The sequence below is a fragment of the Strongylocentrotus purpuratus genome, unplaced genomic scaffold, assembly GCF_000002235.5.
Source record: "Strongylocentrotus purpuratus isolate Spur 01 unplaced genomic scaffold, Spur_5.0 spur5_scaffold_4, whole genome shotgun sequence".
In the NCBI taxonomy this organism is placed as follows: Eukaryota; Metazoa; Echinodermata; class Echinoidea; order Camarodonta; family Strongylocentrotidae; genus Strongylocentrotus; species Strongylocentrotus purpuratus.
In genome coordinates this window covers 33349134-33375302 of record NW_022145610.1, presented here as the reverse complement: position 1 = coordinate 33375302, position 26169 = coordinate 33349134, and the positions used below count along the sequence as shown (strand labels likewise).

Below are 26169 nucleotides of genomic sequence, written 5' to 3'. Positions count from 1 at the left end.
GGACTACGCAGTGAAGCGAATTAATGAATTCCATGGCCATGGCTAGTACGGGGCTAAGGAATTGCAGTGAGAAAAGCAAAAAAAGTTAGTCCGGGGTTAAGGATAGTACGGGGCTAAGCATAGTACGGGGTTAAGCAAAACCAGTGTGAAAAGAGTAATACTGTATGTTATCAGTGAAAACGGTCATTAACTTGTACTGTTTTAAATTACATCCTTTCGGCTCTCAACAAACAGACAGCATGTACAAGTACACACATGCCTATCAATAGAGGTCACATAAGGTCAAGTGGCTGGAAGTCCATTAGCTGCATTCACACTGCAAGCAGAAATCATTGATTTTTCTCACATTCCAGTGTTTTTGTCAGTATTTGCAATTTTGCATAGCAACTACTGGCAAATTACAGAACAAAAAACCAAAATCAACAAAATTGTACCTCTGGAGTGTGTTTTTTTTAAAGGCCTGCCGAACTTCCAATGATTTTTGCAGCGCAAATTGAAACTTTGGTACGATGCATGTTTTTCATTACGTAACTCTCCTTGCTTCTTTGCAATCGCATGCAGAGTAGTGACAAGTCACACATGCGCACTATACTCACAAAAAATCGGTCTGACCAAACACTAACGTTTTATTGTGTTTTTTCCAGTAGTGTGAATGACAGTCCAAACGAAAATCAATGATTTTTCTAAAAAGTTGTTTGAGATGTGTAAATGGGCCTTGTGATAACTTTCACTTCTTCACTTATTACATGAATGAATCAGCTGACTGAATGACAGTTATCACAACCAAAATGACAAATTGCTTTTGATAGTTTCCCCTTGGCACTGATCCCCAGGTAATTGCCAAGCATTTCTCCCACGGTCTCGGAAGTTGGCCTTTGATGTTACAATTACAATTAAGTTGATGTCATAATTACAATAAAGGCTTAAGTGGTGTTACTGGTTGGCAAATGATTTGAATACATATAGGATTTCTAAATTGCCTTCGAGTTCATGTTGTTGATTTAGTAATGATGACCACGTACTCTACTACTCTGCTTAAAGGTAATATGAACTCCAAATTTCTAAAAGGAGAATATGATTGTAAACAAAAATATAATAAAATTTCATGAGCCCTCAGCTAATCTTTTAATGGATCATAGAAAACAGCATAATTAATATGAAAGTGATGTTAACATTCCAATTACGGAAAACACAGCGGCACAGCCTACCCTTTGTGATGCCCCCCTCAAAAATAAAAATAAAAATAATAATAATAATAATAATAATAATAATAATAAATAATAATTTTTTTTTTTTTTAATTTAATTTAATTTTTTTTTAAATAGAAAAAATATAGATATTCCTTGAGTGGCTACTCTCGTGAAAAAAGGAAAGTATTTTTACACTAATACAGGCCTAAAACTAATAAAAATTCAGGAAAATCAGATTGTACGCTTCAATTACTGTACAACACTTTTTAATAAATTTAGTTACACTTACATGTAGAAAAGTGTAACTTTAACCCAGCAATGAAAGAAAATCAAAGAATCACAATCTGTAAAAGGTAGCAATCTATAAAAATTGTAAGGAAATATATTCTAATCCTTGGAATTTACTTTAATACAGGCTGTGGGCAAAAGAACCACAAACCAAAATCCCATCAAAAAGTCAATCTATTCACTGTAATTCTTGACCTCTTCATTAAATCAAGACCTGGGGGGTGTTTCACAAAACTTGTCATCAGTGACAAATGACAATTCTTGTTATAAGCTACTGAAATCCTTGCTTCTGATTGGTTATCAGCAGATTTGTCATTGAAAAAAGGCTTTGTGAAACGGGACCCTGCCCTCTCATTCTGACCAGGGAAATCAAGCTTCCATCCTTTGTTGATGTATGTACTTATGCAGTAAGGCAAATTTACTTTTCTTCAGGTCTGGATTTACGTATTGTTGTGACGGAGACAAGCTCGTCATCATAAGGCTGGAGCTTTCTTCACTTCATTTTGTTTCCGTTACAAAATACACTAGATGTATGCATGGGCCTCAATCAGGAATACTTAGACTAAAAAAATGCACATTTTTACTCACAATTTAAAAGGGCAGATGAGTGACAACATTTTCAAAATGGTAGTAGATGATTTTTTTTGCCATATCTTAATTTTTTCCTCTTCTTTCACAATGTGCCTTGAGTATTTGATTTCAAGAGGATTCAGGGCCTTACAAATCTCACACATTAGTACCGGTAGGAGTACTATTAGGAACACTTTCGTAGGCTCAAGCCTCAAGATTAATCTTGAGATGATGAAGACAGGCCTAATTAGATTGTACAGTGTGAGATCGTGGGGAAACGATTATAGTGTATGTTTATATTCTGAACAATGCATTCCCCCAAAACACATGAAAGAAATCAAGAAAATCTTTTTTTTTTCATTCCTGAGACCTTTATCAACAGTGCAGTAATCATTTCCATTCAAGAATACTGTTTTAAAAACTCACCTGTTTTTGATAGGCCCATGGAATGAAGGATCATATTTCTTTGGTGTCCCTGCAGAAGAAAAAAAGAAAAGAAATGTATTCACTTTCACAAATTGATCTTTAAATCAATTGTACCCATACAATACATATTTCATCTTTGCCATACATTAAAATTCACTTTTCTGAGTGCTTGCCTAAAATGGATAAGATATGTGTATATATGTTACCTCTCTAAGATTTTCTCCAAAGCAAAAATATGACCTCATTTCATAAATTACCCTATACATGTGCATTGTATGGCTTCTCTCTTTAAAGAGCAAAAAGAATATATTCAATCCATTTGTGATGAAAGAAAAGATTCATGGACTTTGGACATGGGATTTCACAAACAAAGGGCACAAAATGTAACAAAAATACACTGTTCATAAATGTTCATTTATCAATGTCTATTTCTACAATTCATTCAGATTGTGGCGATGTTAATTGCACTATTGCATTTGGAATTTCATTATAGCTACATGTATATGTGAAACATATGAAATTGAACCAATGCCCCTAGCTGTGCTATTGATGTGTGTTTGAGTAATTATGTACTAGTTAGAGTCTGCAAATGTGATTTCAGAAATATTTCTCGCCTGCCTGATACAGACTTAAAGTTAATATACACATTCTGTAATTCAGAGTTTCTGACACTGTACAAAAATCTTTATCTCTTTCAAGAGACTTCACTTGTTCACAGAGCTACCAACCCCAACTAAACAAGAATCCTATCCTTTTCCAAAAAAATCCTTTGAAATTTTCAAATTAAAAATCCTATTTTTTGTTGTAAGACTGTGTTCGTCAACATTTTAAAGAATTATGCATGAGTACATTTTACCAATTTTTTGTCGAATATGCATGATTTCGTCTTGAAATAGTGGTGTTTGATGAACCAATAAACATCCCCAAATTGCCCATGTGAGATGCTTGTAGGATATTTCTCAGGAGAGAATGGGCATTTTGCTATTCGAAAAGGCACACACACCAAAAATACACAAGTACATTTAAATTTTTGGGAAATCCATGTTTATTTTGGTTTTTTATTGAGGAAAAATCATACTGTCGTATCGACTTCTAAAAATTGTGCAAAATATGATAAAATCATACTGGTTGGCAGCTCTCTGTGATAAAAAAAAAAATATCAATCATCTACGACAATGCATGTTTACAATATTCATGCAATCATAACAAATATTTTCAGACGATAAAATATCTACGTGATTAACATTCTTCTCTTTTTTTTACCTGAGTGACAAACAATGGATGACCACAACAAATGGTCATGAATTTGCAGGAAATCAAGGGTACTTCCTGGTCGCTGGTTACAGTGTTTGTATGTGGATAAGGGATCTAAATAGTTTTCAGGATGACCATTTTACAATGGCTTGTAGAAACATGTTATTCTCCCTTTTTTGTCTCCTATTTGAAAATCAAACAGAAAATCAAAATTGTGCCAATTGACTATTTGCATGAAAAGCCTTGTAAAAAATATCCCATCCACTATTTTCATGTTGTATCTTTTCCATTTAATCTGCAAAGGTTTGTTCACATACCGTACTTAGGATTTTTTGTATAAAAAGTAAGCGGGATGAAAAACAAAAGATTTCCCCATAAAGTTTTGATGAATTCTACATGTATAAAATGTATATCACTTTATATCACCTGGTGTTTGATATCAACAGCCTCTAGATTACATTCAGCTCAGCCCAATGAACTTGCCATAAAAGGCTTGCCAAACCTAGCAACTGTTCCCTATTTTGGGATGTTGGTAATTTGCCAATCATCACCTCTGTGCTCTTGCCATGAATCCATCAAATGTCCCTTTTTCCTTTTTTTGTTCTTGTTTTGCGATTAATAATAATAATAATAATAGTGGGTTCTTGTATAGCGCTCATGTCTGTCATACGTGACACTCCTGGCGCTCCCAATTGAACAAGGTTTTCCTAAGCAAGTATTTGCCAAAATAAAAAAATTGTCATTATTGAACAATGCCCTGATCTATCACTGAATCTCACGCAATCAACACTACACATGAAATTGCAATGAGAAATTTTAGGTAGTAATCATTTTTGTTTTATTTATTTATAAAAATCAGAAAACTTGATATTGATTAGGATACCAACCTTCATAATGTGAAATTTCAAATTTGCTTATAGAGAAGATTTGTCTCCAAGTAATCTTACAAATGTAGACTAATACTTAGCCCAAATGACAAAAGTTCTGCACTTCCTATAATTCAGTCAAATGTTTAATTCAAACCACAGAGTACAAAAACAACATCAACAAAACTTTTACAAAGATACCCATTCTAAGATGATACATACCGTATTTAAGGTAAAACCAGTTTTGGAAACGCCCCCTCTCAAAAAATGAAATGGAAGCTCTTATTACCAATCATGTGAAAGAACATGTTTTGTCTAATATATATGATGATACATATTGTGTTTATCTTTAAGGTAAACACACTGGTTTCATTCATAAAACAAGCACATCTTCACCTGGTGATTAATGAAACTGAAAGTAAACTCTATTTTTTAAATGCTACTTGATAGTTCTAAATTGTACTCTATACTATTATTTATGGTAATTGTATGATCTGCCAAAGCTGTTTTAATTTGTTTCTAATTTGAATTCCAAGTCCTTTCACTATAGCAATGATCGTATTATATATATAATTATTTATGGTAATTGTATATACTTATTTATTTACTAATTTTTTTATATTTTTTTTTTTACTTATTAATGATTTAATTCATCCATGTGTTATTTTACCTTGTTATATTTTTGTTATGCATTTTATATTGTCAACTGACTTGTTTAGTCTTCGGACTTTTTAATCAGTACTTGAATAAAACCAAATATCTATCATCTATCTACTCCCTTGATTAAAAGATTTCATCATAATATTTATTTCACAAGGGGTTCATATACATGTATGATTGATATAATAATATTGATAAAACAGAGAGTTTATAGTGATGTCAGAATATGGAAAAATAAACTTCATTCTAAAAAACAATGTAGACTAATACTTAGCCTAAATGACAATAGTTCTGCACCTCCTGTAATTCAGTCAAGTGTTTAATTCAAACCACAGAGTACAACAACAACATCAACAAAACTTCTACAATATGATACCCATTCTGAGATGATACAGGTAAACACACTGGTATCATATTATACGAAACAAGCACATCTTCACCTGGTGATTAATAATTAACTGAAAGTGATATTCTATTTTTTTAAATGGTAATGACTAGCTCTAAATTGTATTCTTTACTCCCTTGATTTAAAGGTTTAATCACATTTATTTCCCAAGGGGTTCATACATCATTGATATAATGATATTGATAAAATAGAGTATACAGTGATGCCAGAATATGGAAAAATTAAGGCTATTCTGAAAAATAATATACATTTATATAATTCATAACACTACTTGTTCATGTTCTACATGTACATGTACACATGTATGTACATGCATTGAGGCCTACTGCCTACAGAAGGGCATACATGTAGCATACAGAATTAACGCCCTTCTGGTTCTCAACAGCAGAAACGTACATAATGTACAGTGTACGATTATGTACACCCTGTACATGGCCTGTGTATAAACATGTATGTTTAAGAAAAATACAACAAAACATAAATGTAATATCATCTGTGAGATTCAGAAGGGTGTTGTAGAGGTGTTGTGGTCGAGTGGATACGTCACCAGACTGACGATCACAAGGTTCGCGGTTCGAGTCCCACCGCGGCACTTATGTCCTTTGGCAAGACATTGATCTACATTTGCTACTCTCCACCCAGGTGTTAAATGGGTACCCGGTAGGATGCAAAAGCCAATGTGGTATGCTTAGCAATTTGAGCCTAGTAGCTCTTGTTGGAATGCTCCCCAGGGAGTGGAGAAAGTGCATATACGTTGTGTGCGTGCAAGCCAAAATCAGATGACCGGGGTAATATTGTAAAGCGCTTAGAAACTCGGACATTCCCGATGTATTAAGCGCTATATAAGCAATAATATTATTATTATAACTCATGCCATTTCCTAAGTAGTTAATGTCCTTCAGGCTCTTCTCTTGCCTCATGATCATACCATCATCTTTGTTTTCTCTTTGCATGATGGACTTGAAAAGGCATATGACCAAACGAAAGTACAATAATGAGTCAAGCAATTCTTGTTTTTCAGTGCATTCATGAACTGATTACAATTAATAACCTCGTTCTGTGTTGAGTGTGGACTTAACGCTGACGCCCAGACAATTAAGAGTCAAACAATTCTTGTTTTTCAGTGCATTCATGAACTGATAAAAATTAATAACATCATTCTGTGTGGAGTGTGGACTTAACGCTGACGTCCAGACAATTAATTCAACAAGGGTGGAGTCGTGGAGACCAAAAAACAAGAACTACATGTACATCTTATTACAACCTTTTAGAAATAATTATTATATGACGTAAGTACAGGTGGTGTAACTGTAAAGTTATAATCCTACATTGAATTTTGTGGCATTGCCCCGAGCTGGCTTTGTTATTTGCTTATCACACACAAATATACAGGTACATACTAAAAGCCATCATCCATGGAATAGCTGGTTACCATGGCAACGATATGAGCGACAACACTCCAGTCCTCTCTCTCTCTCTCTCTCTCTCCATGTTTATTCCATCCACTGATGAAGGTAATTACACGCACAAGACCTTTTTGCGAAATATGGCTACCAGTATACTCATTTCATGATTTTGCATTGGAAAGGGCAATATGTATGGCTACATTACAGGTACATACAGTTGTACATGTGATTGTGTATTAATCCAGTAAGCAAAACCAATCATATTTTTCAGGTCTTTACTGCATGATTCCGATTACTCCTCACTTCAACATCAAATAAATATGATATAACTACCCGCTCCACACCTTCCTCTATTACATGTAAGAAAAAAAAGTAATTTTGTTTATCAGTTTATTCATGATTCTCTTATACATGATCAATACATTATTGTGTTACACTACATGTATGTCTGTTTTGTTGCTTCTCATAGACTTTTAATAAATCAATAAAGTGCATATTCTTTAAAGGCCCACTGCACTACTTGTAGCTACTTGCGCCCTCTATATAACAAACAATGCCTAATCGGTGACCATTGGTCCCCCATGATCCTCTTTTTCTTATGTTAACTGAGAGCTGAGTAGATGAGATAACCACCTGTCCAGTGACCTTGCAGGACGCTCTAATCCCTCCTGTAAACTACGGCAGATAAGCTTTAAAATCACTTACATGTACTGTACATGTATAAAACTTACAGGTAACTATCCATCCTTGCAGGCTTACATTATCTATCTTTCTTCAGGAATTGGAAAGGGCAGAATGAATTCTAATCCTCATCATAATTATGAAATGAAATACAGAGCTCTGTGAATTTTAAGCAGAACGGGATGTGAGTTTGAAATATCTCCCATTTATAGATCCTTGATCCTATGAAAAACAGCAACATTCAAGGGCATTAAAATTAAATGATTTAATGCTTTTCTGGCTCTCAACAGACAATATTTGTTATGTACATGTGTCCCATCAAGTTTATTCTTAAATTGCTCAGGTAAATTTAAACAAATGTATAGAAACTGCATACACTGTGCTAAATATGTACACAATTTGTTGGATACTGCTAGCACTCACCTGTACAATGTACTTGTGTGTATATGTACAGGTACAGGTAAGTACAAAATATAATAATTTGAGGTCACATCGTAGACAAAGAGAAGATATTCATACTGCGATGGTTGCTAGTTGTGTGAAAGATATATATTGATCCATGGGTGGATGGAAAATGCAGACTGTCTGAAGTTCACTCTGCCATGCATAACATCTGTGTTTTGAATGTGACAAATAGCTGTAAATTGACCCATTTTATGCATTGTCAAAAACAAAAGATGCTCAGAATTCGGTAATTCAATATTTTCATCAGGTCTATGTCCTTGTACGGGGGAGTTTAGGATTGCGATATGATCCAGAATTGTTTATGCCATGCATAATAAATATCTGTGTATTGAATGTGACAAACGGCTGTAAATTGACATATGTTATCCAATGGTTTCAAACAAAAGATGCTCAGAATTTGATAATTCAATCTCATCATCAGGTTGATATTGAAAAATATTAACCCTCTTTTTTTTTTTTAATTCTTTAAATGGTATTTCATAAACACAATGTACATGTACACTGTACAGTGAAGATTTTTTGTTTTAAATACCATAATTACATACATGTTTCATCTTGGAAGGAATACAATTCTATTCTACCAGATATTGTTTTTCTTGGTTTTCTTGCTGTCTTCAACAATTCAGAATGATTTCCTGTCAAAGCAACAATAAGCAAATTGTATGCATGTACATGTATTCAATGATCCCTGAAAGAGAAAAAAAAGTGTTATATTTTCTTCCGGGCTAATTCCAGGTTTGTATCAATGAGGTCACTACCACTTATACCAGCTTCTGTCTTCAAAGAATTTGAATGACTGACAATTAAAACCGGAATATATGCTTTTATTGTATTTGCTTTGTGATGAAAATAGTAAAATTGAGGAAATGTTACTATTTTGTTGCTAAACATGTACTAACAGTGATATATATGTATACCATAGTTAATGTATGTTTATGTTTTATGATACAAAACATTGTAGGTTTACCTTAACTACGTTCATAATGAGCAACAATATTGTATCCTGTATGCATGTATTCAATGATCCTTAAAAGTGAAAATAGTACATAAAAAAAAATCTGGGCTAATTCAGGTTGAACGAAAGGTTTGTATCAATGAGGTCACTACCACTTTGTACCAGGATGCTTTTAATACCAGCTTCTATATTCAAAGAATTTGAACAATTCACTGTAAACCGGAATATATGCTTTTATAATTGTATTTGCTTTGTGATGAAAATAGTAAAATTGAGGAAATTTTTAAATTTTGTTGCTACACATATGAACAGAGATGCATGTATACCGTATAAAATGTATTTTTCTGTTTTATGATATAAAACATTGTAGGTCTACTATCACTAGGCTTCTAATGAGCAACAATATTGTAACCTACATGTAATGTAGCTCTATGCATGTATTCAATGATCCCTAAAAGTGAAAATAGTGTGTGTGTTTTTTTCTTCCAGGTTTAACGAACTGTCTGTATTAATGAGGTCACTACCAGGATGCTAATACCAGCTTCTGACTGTATTCAAAGAATTTAAATGACTAACAAATCACTGGAAACCTGCTAAGGTCACTTACATGTATAAACCAGAATCTACACGTATGCTTTCATTGCATTTGTTTTGTAATGCAAATAGATAGTAAAACTGAGGTGTACATACATGTACATACAAATACCATAGAACATGATTGTATGATTATCAATGATAACATTATTTCATGTGTCCCTCATGATACATAGCATTTCCCCCCTTTATTATCTGTTAACAATGTATTATCATCATAATACTTCATTATTTGGAAAGTCTTAACTACTACAAAAGGCCTACACTGAATTCTATATAACTGCTTGAGCCCTCACTGATTTTTATTTTTTAAATATTAATCTTTCTGCTAAAATACTGCACTTGATTATGTACAACGTATGTTGGATTTTGCAATAGCCGGGCCCTACAGTTGGTTAATGATCCTGAGAAGAAATCATGATTGCCAAAATAAATAATAATTGTAATATACGAATTCATTTCTTGAAGAAAAAAAAGGTGTTGAAAACAGCCAAATCTTATATATTCTCTGGGTAACAAACGGGGCTTTCATATGGCGTGTCGGGCTGTGATTTAACTTCATTCTCCAACTTCTCTGAAGCATAAAGAAAGGAGGCCAAATACTTTTCGAAACTGTTTCTTGTGTGGGCAGACGTTAATATCATGAAGGTCAAGGTGCTGGAGCAAGGTAGGTATACGATTAACTATTGACACCTGTTGAGTTGTCATACTATCACTTAAAAACATGGTAAACCGCAGAACCCTGGACTTTTGAGTTGTGACTCAATCAGAGCAAAATACCTAGAGATATAAAAGGTACCGGTTATATGATTGATAGTGTATGAAATATCAAACTCACCATCCCTGGTTCTCCAGTTATAAAGGAACAGTTTATAACATTGAAATCACACATATCTTTATCTGACAATACAATTATAGTTTAAGGGGTACTGCTGAAACATAAATCATGAGATACTAAATTTCAAAGTTAAAAATAATAATACTATTAAAGGGCATGTTCCCCGTATTCCAGAGGGCGTTCAAATTACGTACCCGCTGGCGGACGGTGCTAGCTGCCTATTGACATCAACAGAATACGGCTCTTACGCAGATGGCATGTTCCGAATGCCCGGACAATGCCGATTATCGCATACATGTGCCGAAGTAATACCAATCGCAGTTCGGCTCTAAGATTCGGCTGCTGTTTCCGCCCACTTTCGTGACGTCGCGATCGGCAGCAATCAGCTGGCTTGGCGAAGGCAGGCCAGGCATCGCGTACTTTGATTGACAGCTGTATGTAAATTAGAAGTCGACCTTCGGAACCAAGATGGCGATGACTAGAGCAGCGATAACTACACTGGCGGGAACATGCCCCTTTAATAGGAATAGTAATGTGAATGTAGTGTATAAACAATCTTGGTACAGAAGTACATACTGTACATATGTAGCAACAGTGAATACAATAATATCGAATGAGATGAGGAGTACAAGAAAAGAAAAATAATGAGAGAAAAAGAAAGAGAGAGAAACAGAGAAAAAGATTAAGAGTGAGAGAGAGAGAGAGAGAGAGAGAGAGAGATCATATTAGTCTTTATGCTTGTGTTATACCAGGACAGCTAGAAAAATGGAGCTACTGAAGAGAGCTACATGTAGAAGAGCATCGCAAGTGGATAAAGGGAAAGAGGGTTATACATTATCCTTTATTTCTGAAGGAGGACATTTGATAGAACTATTTAAAAAAAGAGAAAGAAAGAATAAAACTGAAAAGATCCAGAAATTGAGCCAATCTTGGCATTGGTCAGCAAGCACTGAAACTTTACACACCTTCATAGGAAGTGGAGTTATGTACATGTATTGCGATACTTTTGATTTCCGACAAACAAATCCCAAGAGGAAACGGAACAATTTCAGGAAATAATCCTAGGCCCTGACATTGACCTCTAGGTTAACAGGGGTTAATCCCCAATAGGCTACTCTACCCTAATCAATTGCAGACCTGTAGCAAATAGTTCTTTCCGTCCTTTTTTACCATTTTTTTTTCGGGGGGGGGGGGGGGGGGGGAGGGGGGGGGTACTCAGATCTAGTTTTGACTTGGACGGAGGTGTGCTACTCAAGCTCTGTAACTCCTACCTGTTTTAAGGGTCATTTAGGCAGAAAAGGGTACTCATTTTTAACTTTTAAGGGTTTTTTTTATCGAAATAGAGGCAAATTTTTCACAATTTTTACAAATTTTGGAAATTTTGGAGAAACGGACCCATGTTTAGTGATATTTTTGTAAAAAATGGGAACCATGTTTAGGGATTTTGGGGTGAAAAAGCAACCAAATAAAGCAGCACATCCTGTATGTCTTGATATATGAGTATCCCCCCCCCCCCCCCTGGAATTAAAAAAAATTCTCATCTCTTTTAATTCTACAATCATACCGAACTGAATGTGAATAAAACAATATACATATACATTTATGCATGCCCATAACACCCTTTATAGCTTGGCATTATCTCTACAGTTCTCTCTCTCTCTCTCTCTCTCTCTCTCTCTCTCAACCCTTCATCTCAAAATAACTTTGAAAGTTTGAACATGAAAAAATTTAGTAAATTACACATAAGAATATCTTCACCTTCATACATTTACATTGTGTTCTCAAGTTTGTGATCATATGTTACTCTGATAGTAAGTTACCCTGTACCTGCTCCTGGTGGATAGATGTGTTCACTTTGCTCCGAATCACCAACTTTGCTATCGGCAACCATGGTTACCAAAATGACAAAACACTTTCAACACTCGGCTCCGATTCTTCCTGAGCGCTATGATTTATTTCTGTAAAAATAATGCTCTCAAATCAACACCACAAAAATCCAAGCCTCCCTAAATCATCAAATGATAAATTTGACACTTTTCAGTGTCAACACGCTGGTCGTTGAGTAGTTTATTGATTAAACATTGAAACACACATGCTCTCTCATTGCCCCACACCACCCTCATACACCACGGAAACTAATGAACTGAATCACAAATTCAAAATATTGCTTCATACGGATAATACCGGCTTGTCTTTCGGTACATAAACTTTTGAAATGTTTGTCTTGCCTTTATTCTGTTTAGAAACAGGGAAGGTAAAAGTCAATATGACCTCAATCATGGAGAACCAAGGTACACCTCATATAATGGGAAATCCCAGAGACAGACTGGAGTGGAGCTAATAACTATTGTATGCATTCAAATCAAATGTTGACTGAATTACAGTGCATACAATTTGTACCAGGATGCGTTCTAATTTCTTTCTTATATCAGATGTTTTTTTTAAAGCCAGCAGACTTTGCCAGATAGATCACCATCAACCCGAGCTGTAAACCAGAATATTTGTTGTGACATTAACATTTTGCAAAAAGTTAATGACAACCATTATCATAGAAAGAACTTTTGGTAAAATATCAGAAATTCAGATAATGTGATGTGATTTGATTTTTTTGCAGCATGAAACATTTGCAAACTCGACCACTTGAAAAATTGCATAGGTTTCATACACACATAAGTTTCTTGTTTTACAACTTGTGAAATTTTAAACATTTAGTTGGTTAATGAGTTGATGTTACATGTTCATGATTATTAATATTTATGTGCATGTACACAGGGCTCAAATTAATTTTTTGTCCACGGGGGCTCTTCCAAAAAAACAAGAGCCCCCGTGAGCCTTCTCACGGAGGCTCTTTTAGTGCTGACGGGGGCTCTTATTTTAACACAAATTTCCATTGAATTGGTACCCATGAAACTCCTAAATTCCTTGGTATTTTATCATTATCATTTATTTAAGTTGGCAATTTCCCTCCTAGAAATGTATTTGTTACATAGCTGTTATTGACTTTTATCCCCGTGATGACATTCTCTCCATTTCTTCCCGTTCTGCACATAATGTCCTCCTCATTATTCGGAGCAACCTTAATTACATTCTTTCTTTACTTTAAGTCTTTACCATATCCTTCCAAAACACAGGGGCGGATCTAATTTTTTGCTAAGGGTGGGGGGGGGGGGGGTGGGGGGGTAACCCGAATGCGATGTGGAGCATCTTCCACAAGCTGCGTAGCGGCGAGGCGATTTTTGTTGTTGCTATTTTGAACCCCCGTAAGTGATGTTTACATTGTCCACGAGCCGCAAAGCGGCGAGGCGATTTTTTTTTTTTGGTGCTATTTTGAACCCAGTTAGTGATGCTTTCCTGGCATCTACTGACATCTTCTAATACTGTGTAGGTCTAAACACATGATAGCATTTTCTATGCACATCACATTTTCACTTGGCAGCCCCCCCCCCCCCCCCCCCCCCCCCCCCGTGCAACATCTTTGGTGATCTTCTTCTCAATATTTATTTACTGGTCGAGTTACAATATTAAATTTTGCTGGTTTTTTAGAATAACCAGATTTCAGAGAATTCACACTTTTCACAACGAAAAACTTCTTCATGTCCTTGCGCGATCGTCTCCAGCTCCAGCAGATATTGGGCGTCAGCGGCATTACACCGGCACTACCGGCGCAGTATAGCCACTACTGACGGCCGCACTAGCTGCACTGCGAGCTTCCGTTGTTAATGTATCGGTAATTACTCATAGCGATGGGAGAGAAAGTGCCATTTAAGTTCCATTTCATTGGTTTAAGGTTTGAAAATTGATACTTAATATTGTGTTAAAGTTATATCAGAAAAGATAATCTTTATTCCACGGGGGCGATTTTTAATTTTGCAATCGCCCCCGTGAGCAACCTGACGGGGGCGATTATGGAGCTCACGGGGGCGATTTGCCCACCGCCCCCGTGTATTTTGAGCGCTGCATGTACATGATAATAAGACTATAAAAATAGATTGTGACTACCGATATGATAACTGTCATAAAATACAGCTTAGTGCTTTTTATGGACAGTGTCAATCATGGACAGACTACACCCTAACAGAGCCATATCTTTTTCTTCTTTCTTTCATTTTCAGGTGACTCGCTACAAACTTCCCCACCAATGTATCTCTTTACAAATAAAGTGTAACTGACTGTGTACTCGAACTGTGTACCAACAATAAAAAGACCATTAATTGCAAACTTGCACTGGTACCTTTACACTTTGAAATATCGATTTATACTTTTATTCCCCTATAAAATTAATGTCAGCACCTACAATGTACCTACATGTACATGTACATCTTTTCCGCAATGCAACAATTCTCAGATACATTTAATTTAAACGAGTTTTTCTGGCCTATGGGTTCAGCAACATATTTGCTTTCAGTATGGCTATGAATGTACAGTGTTCCATATTGGTGTCATTACATAACTACATGTACTTTATATCAGATTTAAATATGACTTCTGTAAAAATATCTCTCTACAGAAATAACATCACAAGCTGACGAGTGATGGCAGAAAGTTTATAATATGAAAAATTCTTGTGAGTTGACTTGCTAATAATGCTAATAATGCTTATTTCCTTTTTAACACACATTTCTCTTTCCTTTTCTTCTTCTCAACCCCACATGCAGTTCATCATTTTGTATTATTTTCTGTACCCCTGATCTCTCACTTCTTTTTGTCATTGTCTACTCTTTGTATTATGATCGTGTTCTTCTGTAAAGTATTGTCTTGTCCCTTTCTCGTCTCTGTTGGCATCCCCCTTTTTCTTTCCCCTATTTTGTAGTTCCTTTTGTAGTTACAGATTAGTTAATTTAATTATTCATTATTCCTGAGTATTTGAGGTGTTCACACTTGTACAAGCATTGCTTTTTAGTGGACCCCTCTGTTTCCAACATGTATTTCTTACATTTGTTTTAAATGCTTATAATTGATTAGTAATGTTTTGTTGGAAACATGAATAAATTTGAGAAAAAAAATGAAAAACAAAATAATTAGATGCACTTGTACAGGTGTATAATGAAGTATTTTGGTGCCCAAAAGATCTCAAAGTCATGGTTCATCCATTTCATTTCTATCCTTTTCAATCATTGACAATTTCACTTACTTAACATTTCTTTTCTCCATATAATTTTCCTAGGTGATTTGTTCCTTCTTTATAGTACCATCAACTATTCATTATACTCAGACTCAGTCTGCAAACTAGATAAGGAAACAGCAATTGATGTTTAAAAACAAACCAAATCTAAGATAAGATAATTAAAGTGTCAAATTGACAAAACATGTATTTACACAATAGTTGAATATTATCTGTTCAGTGTTTGTTCTTGCTTCTTAAGTCTTAACTTATAATTAACTGAATGTTTACTTACAGATGTAGAATCAGTAGTAACTACTTAAAGATATTGTGGTACACAAATAAAGGTGACTTGTTCTTGTCCTCTTTACATAAAGACATATGTACATGTAATTCATCTAATAAGAATAAAAATCACTCTCAATTTTTCAAGTCACTGTTTGTTAGTTACATGTACATACAGCGGGATAATCTCTTCTCAATTATATATATATTTTGTACATGTATTTGTACTGGTAGACACCAGATAGTAACTACTGTAGACCGAGAGATAAAGTAGTAGACAAAGAAAGAGGAATTTTTCATTCTTACGCTTATCCTTGAACTGCTTTATACAGATATAATACATTAATAAATAGTTCTAATATGCATGATGCCACCCATAATTTACATTAATAAGATCTACATTCTATGTGCAAAGTGTTGTCTTAAAACATAAATTACAAAAAAGACTAAATTTATCAAACACAACCTTCCATGTTCTAAAAAACAAGGCAATTATTTCACACACAAATAGATAGAAAACCCAAAATAAGTAGATCTAGTACTGTACAGTATAGCAGAACAAATAAGAAACAGAACTTAAAATGTTTAAAAGACTGCATTTCTTGTTTCACTTTTATTCATATCTAGGCCTACAATTCCAGTGAAATAACAAGTTGCTTCTGTGTAAAATAAGTGCATGTACACACTATAGATACAATACGAGGCATTCCCAACCCATTGAACCATCATCACTGATTGTTAAGTAACAATGAGGGCATTCAGCCATGAATCATTGAACTGTTTTCTCACCGGAGTCTACAAACTACATTGTACATTGTACTGGAAACAGATTTGTATGTTGAGAAGTACCAGTATACTGTATAGAGAAAGCATATCCCTGGTATATTCACAATTTTCACATTTGAGTTGATGGGGAAGATGTTTAAAGGCAAAGACCAGTTTTGGAAATGCCCCAATTTCAAAAAATGAAATGGAAGCTCTTATTACCAATCATGTGAAAGAATATGTTTTGACTAATACATGATGATACAAATTTTGCCGAGAAACCGCCTACTAATTGATATATTTGGTAAATTAGTTTATCTATTGGTATGTGAGAGATAAACGCACATGTGCGTAGAGTCCCATACATCTTTCTGTGTACAGTGCTTTTAACTTTACGAAGACTCGGCCAAATTTCTTATCATTTTGATGATTCAAGAACCTTGCAGTACACACCAATACTTATATGCTAGATGATCAACCTTTTCTGATCGATTCCACAACGTTTCTTTCACAATGCAATCGCATGACCATAACTGGTCTTTATCTTTAAAGCTGTACACATGTATGTACATACTGTATACAATATGTACATGTACAAATGAAAGGATTTCTGCAAAGGAGCACACAATTTCATACCAAAAGTGAAATATCTAACAACATGAAGTGTAAACTGCTGTGTCATGGGGGATTTCACAAACAGCTGTATCCTCAGTTCTAGAAACAGATATTCTATCATGAAAATTAGATCATCCAATGTTGCAGATATAGAATGCCCAATATATCAATGCAACAAAGCATTTTAAGTACCAGTAAGAAAAATCACTCCTAAAAGTTCACTTGTGACAATTGTCCATAAACATAGTGGCATGGAACAGATTACTTTGCTTTTGTATTTACTACTTTATTTTTAATTATATTTCTATGTAATTGTATGGTAAACAAGGTCATGATTGATACCAGTGGTTGCCCTATAAACCTAAGCAACAACTTTTGTGTTGCATTAATTAAAAAAAATTGAACAAATTAAAGATAATTTGGGTAAACCAAATGTTTTAGTTGTACTGACAAGTTTCTTGATTGATATACATGTAGATTGAAGATACTACATGATGACTGTAGATGGATATTGATCAATGGCAGATGGGGCTGCTACACAAACCCCCTCCCAACCAGAAGCAGTTTTACACCCAAAACTGACACTATTTTTTTCTTTCAGATTTATGCCCACCCCCCCCCCCCTCCCCCTGTTCCTAGAGAGTCCTGGATCTGCCACATATGTACTTTCAGAAACATAAAGAATATTTATAAAATAAAAATAAGATGTGCAGGTGCAGGCAGGACTAGGACAGGAGTGGAAAACTGTACACAGGCAAGCTTGTTTCTGATTCAATCATTCACCCAACACAAACACATATATTTCCTACATTAATCCCTTTGGAAAATTCTATTCATATAAAAAATGCTAAATGGGTCTTAATTTTTCATGAAATTATAACAGCTCACATTTACACGATAAATTTAGACATCATTAAGTGTTGGGAACCCCAAATTCTGCAAAAATTTAACTTAAATTATATCATAATGTAAAAGAGAATTGCCATTAAAGACACATTTTTGCAACAAAAACAAAAAATGTGCTTGAAAAATTGAAGACAAATATTGATAAAAGAATACATAATTTGGGTTTTCCGTTGTATGCAGAAAACCGAAATTTTGTATTCTTTCATCAATATTCGACTTCAAACACATATGCTTTGGAAATTCTTACAGAAATGTGTCTTAAATGACATTCTCTTTCACATTATGATACAATTTAAGTGAACTTTTGCAATCAAAATAAATATAATTTAGACCTAAGCAAACCAGCCAAATAAAAAACAGTCACAGTGCATCACAAATAAAATATAAACATAAAGTCTAGTAACAACTAGGCCTACATTAGGTGTGGAAATGGAAATGAAGCTTTGCATACGTCAGTCAGCCAACTAACTGGTATAACTTTTATGTGTTTAAACATCTTATCTCTGAATCAAACACTGAACTAGACCTAGACGTCAGATCGATCAACTGACGTGAATCACATCACCGGCTAATACCACTCCATGTTAGCCCCAACTCCTGGCTTCACATCCTCGACAATTCCGCTGAAAACTCGCGGGGAGTCCAATGAAAGTTTTCACTCTTTTTCTGGTAGAAAAACAAATTTACTCACCATATTTTCCCGACGAATGGCCATGAGATGGTGTCTCTGGTGGATACTCTGCCAGTTCTTCCCTTGAAGCATGCTTGTCTTTCCCCATTTCAGAAATATCAACTTGTTAAGTGGAAGATCATATATACTCCAACCTTATAATTTTCACTATTCTGACAACTAAAAGTTAAATGCATTGCATTGCGCTATATGCATGCAGACATTTCATATGCAGCGCTAGCGTTCTCGATTGGTGGTTGTGCGCCGAATCCATACAATCAGCATAACAATGCCATTTGTAAACAATAAAGGGTGGAGCTTCGTACTCTATTCATGTCATGACGCACCTAAACAGAATAAAAGGCCAATCTGTTCGACTAGTACTAGTAGGCCTACATGTTGTTTGCAAATCTCTTTGTTAGCCTTGATACAATTTTCATAAAACATAATTCTAGAGTTATTCAAAGTTATTTCAAAGTCAATCTTTTTAATTCCACAATGTCTTTCTACCCTAGTCATCCTTTTAACTTCTTTTTTCAACTCATCACCGCTTCTCCGTATTGTGTGTATGTGAATTATTATTATTTATATTTTTTTTTAATTTCTCAATACTCCAATTCCTTAGCGTACATAACATAGCTGCATAGCATTTCCTGTTTCTACCAACTGCAAAATAATTATAACAAAGATTTATTGTCATTTGATAAACGGACATAAATACAACACATTTTATTGTTCATAATTTCACAATGTATAGGACTAAAATTTATCACACTAAGGAATTTTAACATAGTTGGAAATTATTAACGCACTACATAGTTATTACATCACTGCAACTATAGAGCAAACATTCCTTCTTTTTCAATGAGTTTCATGTTTCTCAACATATTATCATACATAACTGAAGTTATGAGTTTTCTTTTATTAAAAACACACAATCTACCCCCAAAACCCTCTCTCCTCCTCTCTAACTCCCTAGCCCCTCCCCTGCCCCTCCTCCGGCTCCTTTCGCTCCCCCTTCCCACCCCGTCTACTTGTTTTGATAGGGAATGCATTCTTGGACATGTTGCTTTGCCTTTATTCCACCTCTACCTTGCTTTCCCTAAAACTTCCAAATGTTCCCTTTTTATCAGATGCAGGGGAAATTTGTTTCTCATCAATGCCAAATTCCATTCCTCCAATTTAAAGATATATAGACCGGAAGTGGTAAAATTGCGGTTCAAGGGTTTTGGGTGCAAAATATACATTCAAAATTGTTTCAATATTGCCTTCAGAGGTTTAGATAGCAATACTTCATCCTAAATTCGTAAAAAAGCAAAAATATATGCCCAAATGTTCAAGTTGAAGTGCATTCGCGATATCTATCCAGGCCGGATCGATATGATAATTTACCAAATACATCAATTAGTAGGCGGTTTCCCGGCCAAAATTTGTATTATCACGTAATAGTCAAAACATATTCTTTCACATGATTGGTAATAAGAGCTTCCATTTCATTTTTTGAGTGGGGGCGTTCCCAAAACTAATCTGTATCTTTAAGGTAAGGAGCACTAATTTTTGTTTTCTTCCAAATTCGTGAGAAAATATTTAGCGCCAAATCAACACCTCCCCCCCCCCCCCCCCCTTTGCGCCAGAGGGGGGGGGGGCGTCTTCTTTTCTTTTTTCTTTTTTAATCTAAAAAGATTCGTGAAATTTACCTATTTTTTGGCTAGGGCTCCCTAACTCCGACACTGCCTCTGCGTACCCCTCCCCCCCCTCTCTCTCTCTCTCTCTCTCTCTCATCTTTTGCTAGCCCCAAATTGCTCTTATTTGTTGTCTTTTTCCCTACCCCTTCTTCCTCCTTCATGAGTTTGATTCCAGCCTTGATACTTGTTCCTTATACGAATTTTGGTATTTGTTTGTTAATTGTGTGTTTGTTGTTTCCTGGCAGATATTGGAATCGATGTCCATCTGAGTTTGAAGTATGGTTCAATAGTCCAAGTTGTTTTCATTTGAAGGATAATAACATATAAGTTGCAGCATTTCGGCTCATGCTGGCCCAGAAAAGGAGTAATACATTAATGCGTTCAACAAGCTGCATGAGTCAAGGGCGGATCCAGCCGGCGGCGGGGGCCCCAATCGTGGGAAAATATTTAGCGACGAATAGGCGTGGGGGGGGGGGGGGGTAATGAGCACTAATTGTTTTACATTTTATTTAATAACCCCCCTCCCCCTTTAGCAAACAAAAAATGTTAACTCTTTTATTACCAGGGGTAGGGCCCATGCCCCCCTGACCCCCTCTCCCTGAATCCGCCACTGGCATGAGTGTTAACTGAATAACCCTGTCCTTCTCATCAGTTTACAAGGAATTAGAACTCGCTGATACGATAATTGAGCAGCGCATAAAATTGGATTGAAGAGCGCCATCACCATCTGCAATCAACCAAAAAATATCCTATAAGGCAACATATTTATTTTCTTATATTTGTGATGGGTGCAAATCGTGGGAAAATATTTAGCGACGAATAAGCGTGGGGCGGGGTAATGAGCACTAATTGTTTAACATTTTATTTAATAACCCCCCCCCCCCCCCTTAGCAAACAAAAAATGTTAACTCTTTTATTACCAGGGGTGGGGCCCATGCCCCCCTGACCCCCTCTCCCTGAATCCGCCACTGGCATGAGTGTTAACTGAATAACCCTGTCCTTCTCATCAGTTTACAAGGAATTAGAACTCGCTGATACGATAATTGAGCAGCGCATAAAATTGGATTGAAGAGCGCCATCACCATCTGCAATCAACCAAAAAATATCCTATAAGGCAACATATTTATTTTCTTATATTCGTGATGGGCGGATAGGCGCCCCCCCCCCCCCCCCCCCCCCCCCCCTTTACGAAACCTTAAATGTGGATCACAGTCAGCTAAATAAGGTGTAGATTAACTCTTATGGAGACAAATGGGATTCTTACATGCAGAAAACCTAAAGTAGTGGGGAAATTGCTCTCAGCCCCCCCCCCCCCCCCCCCCCCCCCCCTTGGAGGAAACTGATAGGGGGATTCACACCATCCCCCTTTTCACAATGATACCCTTTGCCTCCCAAACGTCTCCAGGTGGATGGTTATATCCCAGGACAACACCTCTGAGGTCAATTACTAGTACCCACTAAGAACGATTACCCTATGATCTATGTTTAACAAGCTGTGCTTTTTTACAGACTCTTTTCCACATTTTTAAAAGTCTTTATAACTCTTTTATTCAATGAATTTATTAAAGTTGAAGATGAACTTGTTGCTACTGTTCATGAATGTAATGTTATCATGCAAGTGGAAATAAATAAATAAATCTTGAATCTTGAATCTTGAAAATGAGTGAGTCCGGGGGAGGGTGGGGTGGGGGGGGGGGGGTAATAATTTGTCCTCAGTAGTTGTGGGTTGATGACGAGGAATGTATTGGGATATCTGTCAAGGAAGTCGGTCTACAGTATACACAAATTCTTGATTAAATAATCATCACGTGTCCCGAAAGTGTAAAATCAGTAAACCTGCATTTTATAAAATAGTAGCGAACTAAAAGAAGCGAACTAAATTACACCATGTAGTAAGGCAGACAGGTCTTGTGCAAACTCGATTTCTTTCCGATGGCAATGCAAAGGTAATGGGTTCGATTCTAAGCTACTCCTTTTCCCAATTTATTTCTCTCTTTTTTCCATGATTATATTTGGCTTGCCATAATCTTCTCTTTTTTTAGGGGGAAGAGAGAGAGAGAGAGAGAGAGAGACAGAGAGAGACAGACAGACAGAGGGACAGAGACACAGAGAAAGAGACAGAGACAGAGAGACAGAGAGATACAGAGAGAGAGAGAGAGAGAGAGAGAGAGAGAGAGAAAATCATCTATTTACGAAGTGACTCTGGATTTGGAATAAACAATATCAAAACGCATGCTCATTATTATTACAAAATCTTCATCTTTCAGACTCGATCGACAACAGAAATTCATACTATAAAGAAGAAAAGATAAGTGTTATTTTGCATTATCATCACTATCTTCATTAGAGCATATACTTTCGCATATAATTAATTGCATTAGTGCAATGAATGTCTATTTAGATTTATTTTTTTTAAACGAAGATATGCATGCCTCTCCAAGGAAGGAGGGTGTTTCCTTTTCAATTCATTCATGGATGCTATTTCAGAAAGTTTGTTACGTAACTATTCAAATATCCCCCATGCCAGCTCGTGATAAAAGAATAAAGAAGCTAAGCTTACCTAATCATTGAAATAAGCTCTAGCTTAAAAGGGAGGTCTCCTGCACTTTTCAATTTTGAAACGATTCGTCATCTTGGCCTTTTTTTATTTTTATATTTAGGTATAATTATTTTATTATTTATGTTCTGATATGATAACCTATGTATTTTAACTTTTGTTCATAATATATATATATGTATCTGCTTTGTGTATTAATTTCTATTCTGTTGGAAAATGCAGAAATAAAATCAAACAAACAGACGAAACATTGATGCCAGGCTAAGTAATTCCACGCTTGCATACTGAATTAAATAGATCAGTTTTCTATTCATGCTATGTGGGGGAGCTATATACTATAGTGGCCTTTTTACATCACACTTCACTTCGGCCGCTTAGAAAAATCAATGATAATGATAATAAAGACGCATTAAAATGATAAGTAACTAAACAAATATTTTTAGGGGCATCTTGACAACATCGGATTATAAAAATAATCATCATCAAATTGTATCCACAAAAAACAAGATCAATAAATCTATGTACATGTGTTGTCAAGTTATTAGTCAGATCGAGCAATATCCTTAAATACACTCTGTAAACTTATTTTGTTTCGTAGATACTTATCAGTATTAGTCATTTGTATGTTTCATTTGTTCTATCATATATTGTAATACTTCATGTTTTGGATATTTGAGTGGAAAAACATATAAATCAAATCAAATCAAAAGTTTGTTTTAATTATTATGTCTACGTCTCTCCGACTCCTTCAACGACTGACATCATTAATAAGAAGAAAATAATTAGACATTATCAGTGAGGCACAACAGCCGTTTCCTTTTTTTCCTTCTTTGTTATCCCTTAAAAATAGACTGTATTTTAACCCCTTTAATCCATTTTATCTCACAGAGAGAAAGCATTTGAATGCTACTGTTTTAATTGATCTAGACAAAGGGAACGTATTCGAAGTACACGAAGGTCCAAAGGATACTTAAATCTCCATCAAACATAATTTCATTCAATACTTTAAAGGTAAAGACCAGTTATTGTCATGCGATTGCATTGTGAAAGAAACATTGTGGAATCGATCAGAAAAGGTTGATCATCTAGCATCTAGCATCTAGCATCTGCAAGGTTCTGGAATCATCAAAATGATAAGAAATTTGGCCCATTCTTCGTAAAGTTACAAGCACTATACACAGAAAGATTATCTCTCACAGACCATGAGAGAAACAAATTTACCAAATATATGAATTAGTAGGCGGTTTCCCGGCAAATTTTTTATCATCATGTATTAGTCAAAACATAATTCACATGATTGGTAATGAGAGCTTCCATTTCATTTTTTGAAATTGGGGCGTTTCCAATACTGGTCTTTACCTTTAAGTATGAATGCTATCACGGGAAAAGCGGATGTTTCGGGGAGATTATGTGAGGAAGCACCTGTGATAAAGGTTTGTGATGTGAAATAATATGCAAAAGGAGAGAAAACGATTTCCTCTATAAATATATATAGCATAGTTTGCTATCAAGGCTGGATTTCCAGTGTAATTCACGTGCGAAGAAAAGCCTTTATACTTACACACTCTTACATATCACTCGTTGTAGCATTATTTTCATTATGATATGCAGTTAATAAAAATATTGTTCCTTTAAAAATCTCTTTAATATGCACCATTTACTTCAAGTTCAAGTCCAATCTTTGTTTATTCAAAATTGGTATCTCCACTTATGAATGAATTTACAATACGTTTAGAGAAGAAATGCAATATTTATATATTTTTATAATTGCATATATAAATATTATGCATATTTTTTTCTTCTATGACTGCTTCACTTAAGGATTTTCGTTTTTGATGGATCATGCATCATGATCATACCCCTCCCCCATCCCCATAAGGTAAGGCACTTTGTGTTAATGAACAGCGGTATTCGTTATTAATAAGATATTTTCATTGGTATTGAAGCTCACATTTTAGATTATAGAGGTATGTAGTACAAAATTATTCTGTAATATGAACCCTTTAAATTCTGTAGATATAACAATTTTGGTGTCCCAAGTGTTTATCCATGATGCCCCAACCTTCTCTCTATATATTTTGTTTCACTTTCCGTGAATGAATATGAGGTTTATTTGAATGATTTTAAGATTAATGATTATTTTCATTTGTACTATAAACAATTTAGCTGTCTGTATATCAATTAAAAGATTGAAACCTAGATAAATAAACATGCCGAGGATAATTGGTTTGTATATATAGGTTACTGTATCGACTTATTTTGATTTAGAAATTAGTTGTTATGAGCCTTCCATTATAATTGTTATTGAATTGTTACAAGCGTAAACATTGCGGGGCCTCATGGAAGACCACCACTGTTGATGGAAATGTGCTACCCTGTATAAATATCAGACAATCTCGTAGTTGCAGGTAGGGAGAAAGCCCCACCAGTGGCGTACCTGGGGTACTCCGTCAGGGGGGGCAAGCGACCGAAACAAACAAAAAAGGCGATGCTAATTTTCACTTCTGGCGAGCGAGCGAGCGAGCAAAAAAAAATCTTTAAGTAACGTTTGGTATATAAACTGGTATTGTTGCAAGTTGGGGGTGGGAACATTCACTTGTTAGCAACGTTAATTTCATTTTTTTTGCAAACTAGTGTAGCGAGCAAGAAAAAAAATCACTTCTTTTTTAATAATTGCCACTTAAACTTGGTTCAATTGTCCCATGCAGGGCGCGGGAACAATATTGTGTTTAGGGTGATTGTTGCAGGTAGGGGGCGGGCACACTCGTGTTTAAGGCAATGTCAATCCCATTTTGGCGGGCAGGCAACCCCCTACATTTCTCTTTTTAATGATATTGTAGCAGGTTAGTGGTGGGCACATAATTCCACGAGCTAGCGAGCGTAGCGAGCGAAAAAAAAAATCACTTTTCTTTTATAGGGAAAATATGGTACATAAAACTTGGGTTCATTGTTCCATGTCAGGGACGTGATTATTAAAAGCGGTGTT

At 35.4% G+C, this 26169-nt stretch overlaps 1 protein-coding gene across 2 annotated transcripts in view; it reads right to left on the bottom strand.

The window, feature by feature from the left end:
• LOC588147 (choline transporter-like protein 2) overlaps positions 1 to 19179 on the bottom strand; it is a 40090-nt gene extending 20911 nt beyond the window's left edge. Inside the window, exons 1-2 of one of the 2 annotated variants that reach the window (XM_030997007.1) lie at positions 18963 to 19179; positions 2475 to 2523 (exon numbers count right to left, since the gene is read on the bottom strand). In XM_030997007.1, the coding sequence (XP_030852867.1) occupies positions 2475 to 2523; positions 18963 to 19050 (137 nt within the window). In that variant the 5' untranslated portion in view covers positions 19051 to 19179. The remainder of the gene's footprint in view (positions 1 to 2474; positions 2524 to 18962) is intronic. The other variant, XM_030997008.1, reaches the window with a different exon arrangement.
• Positions 19180 to 26169: the final 6990 nt, after the last annotated feature.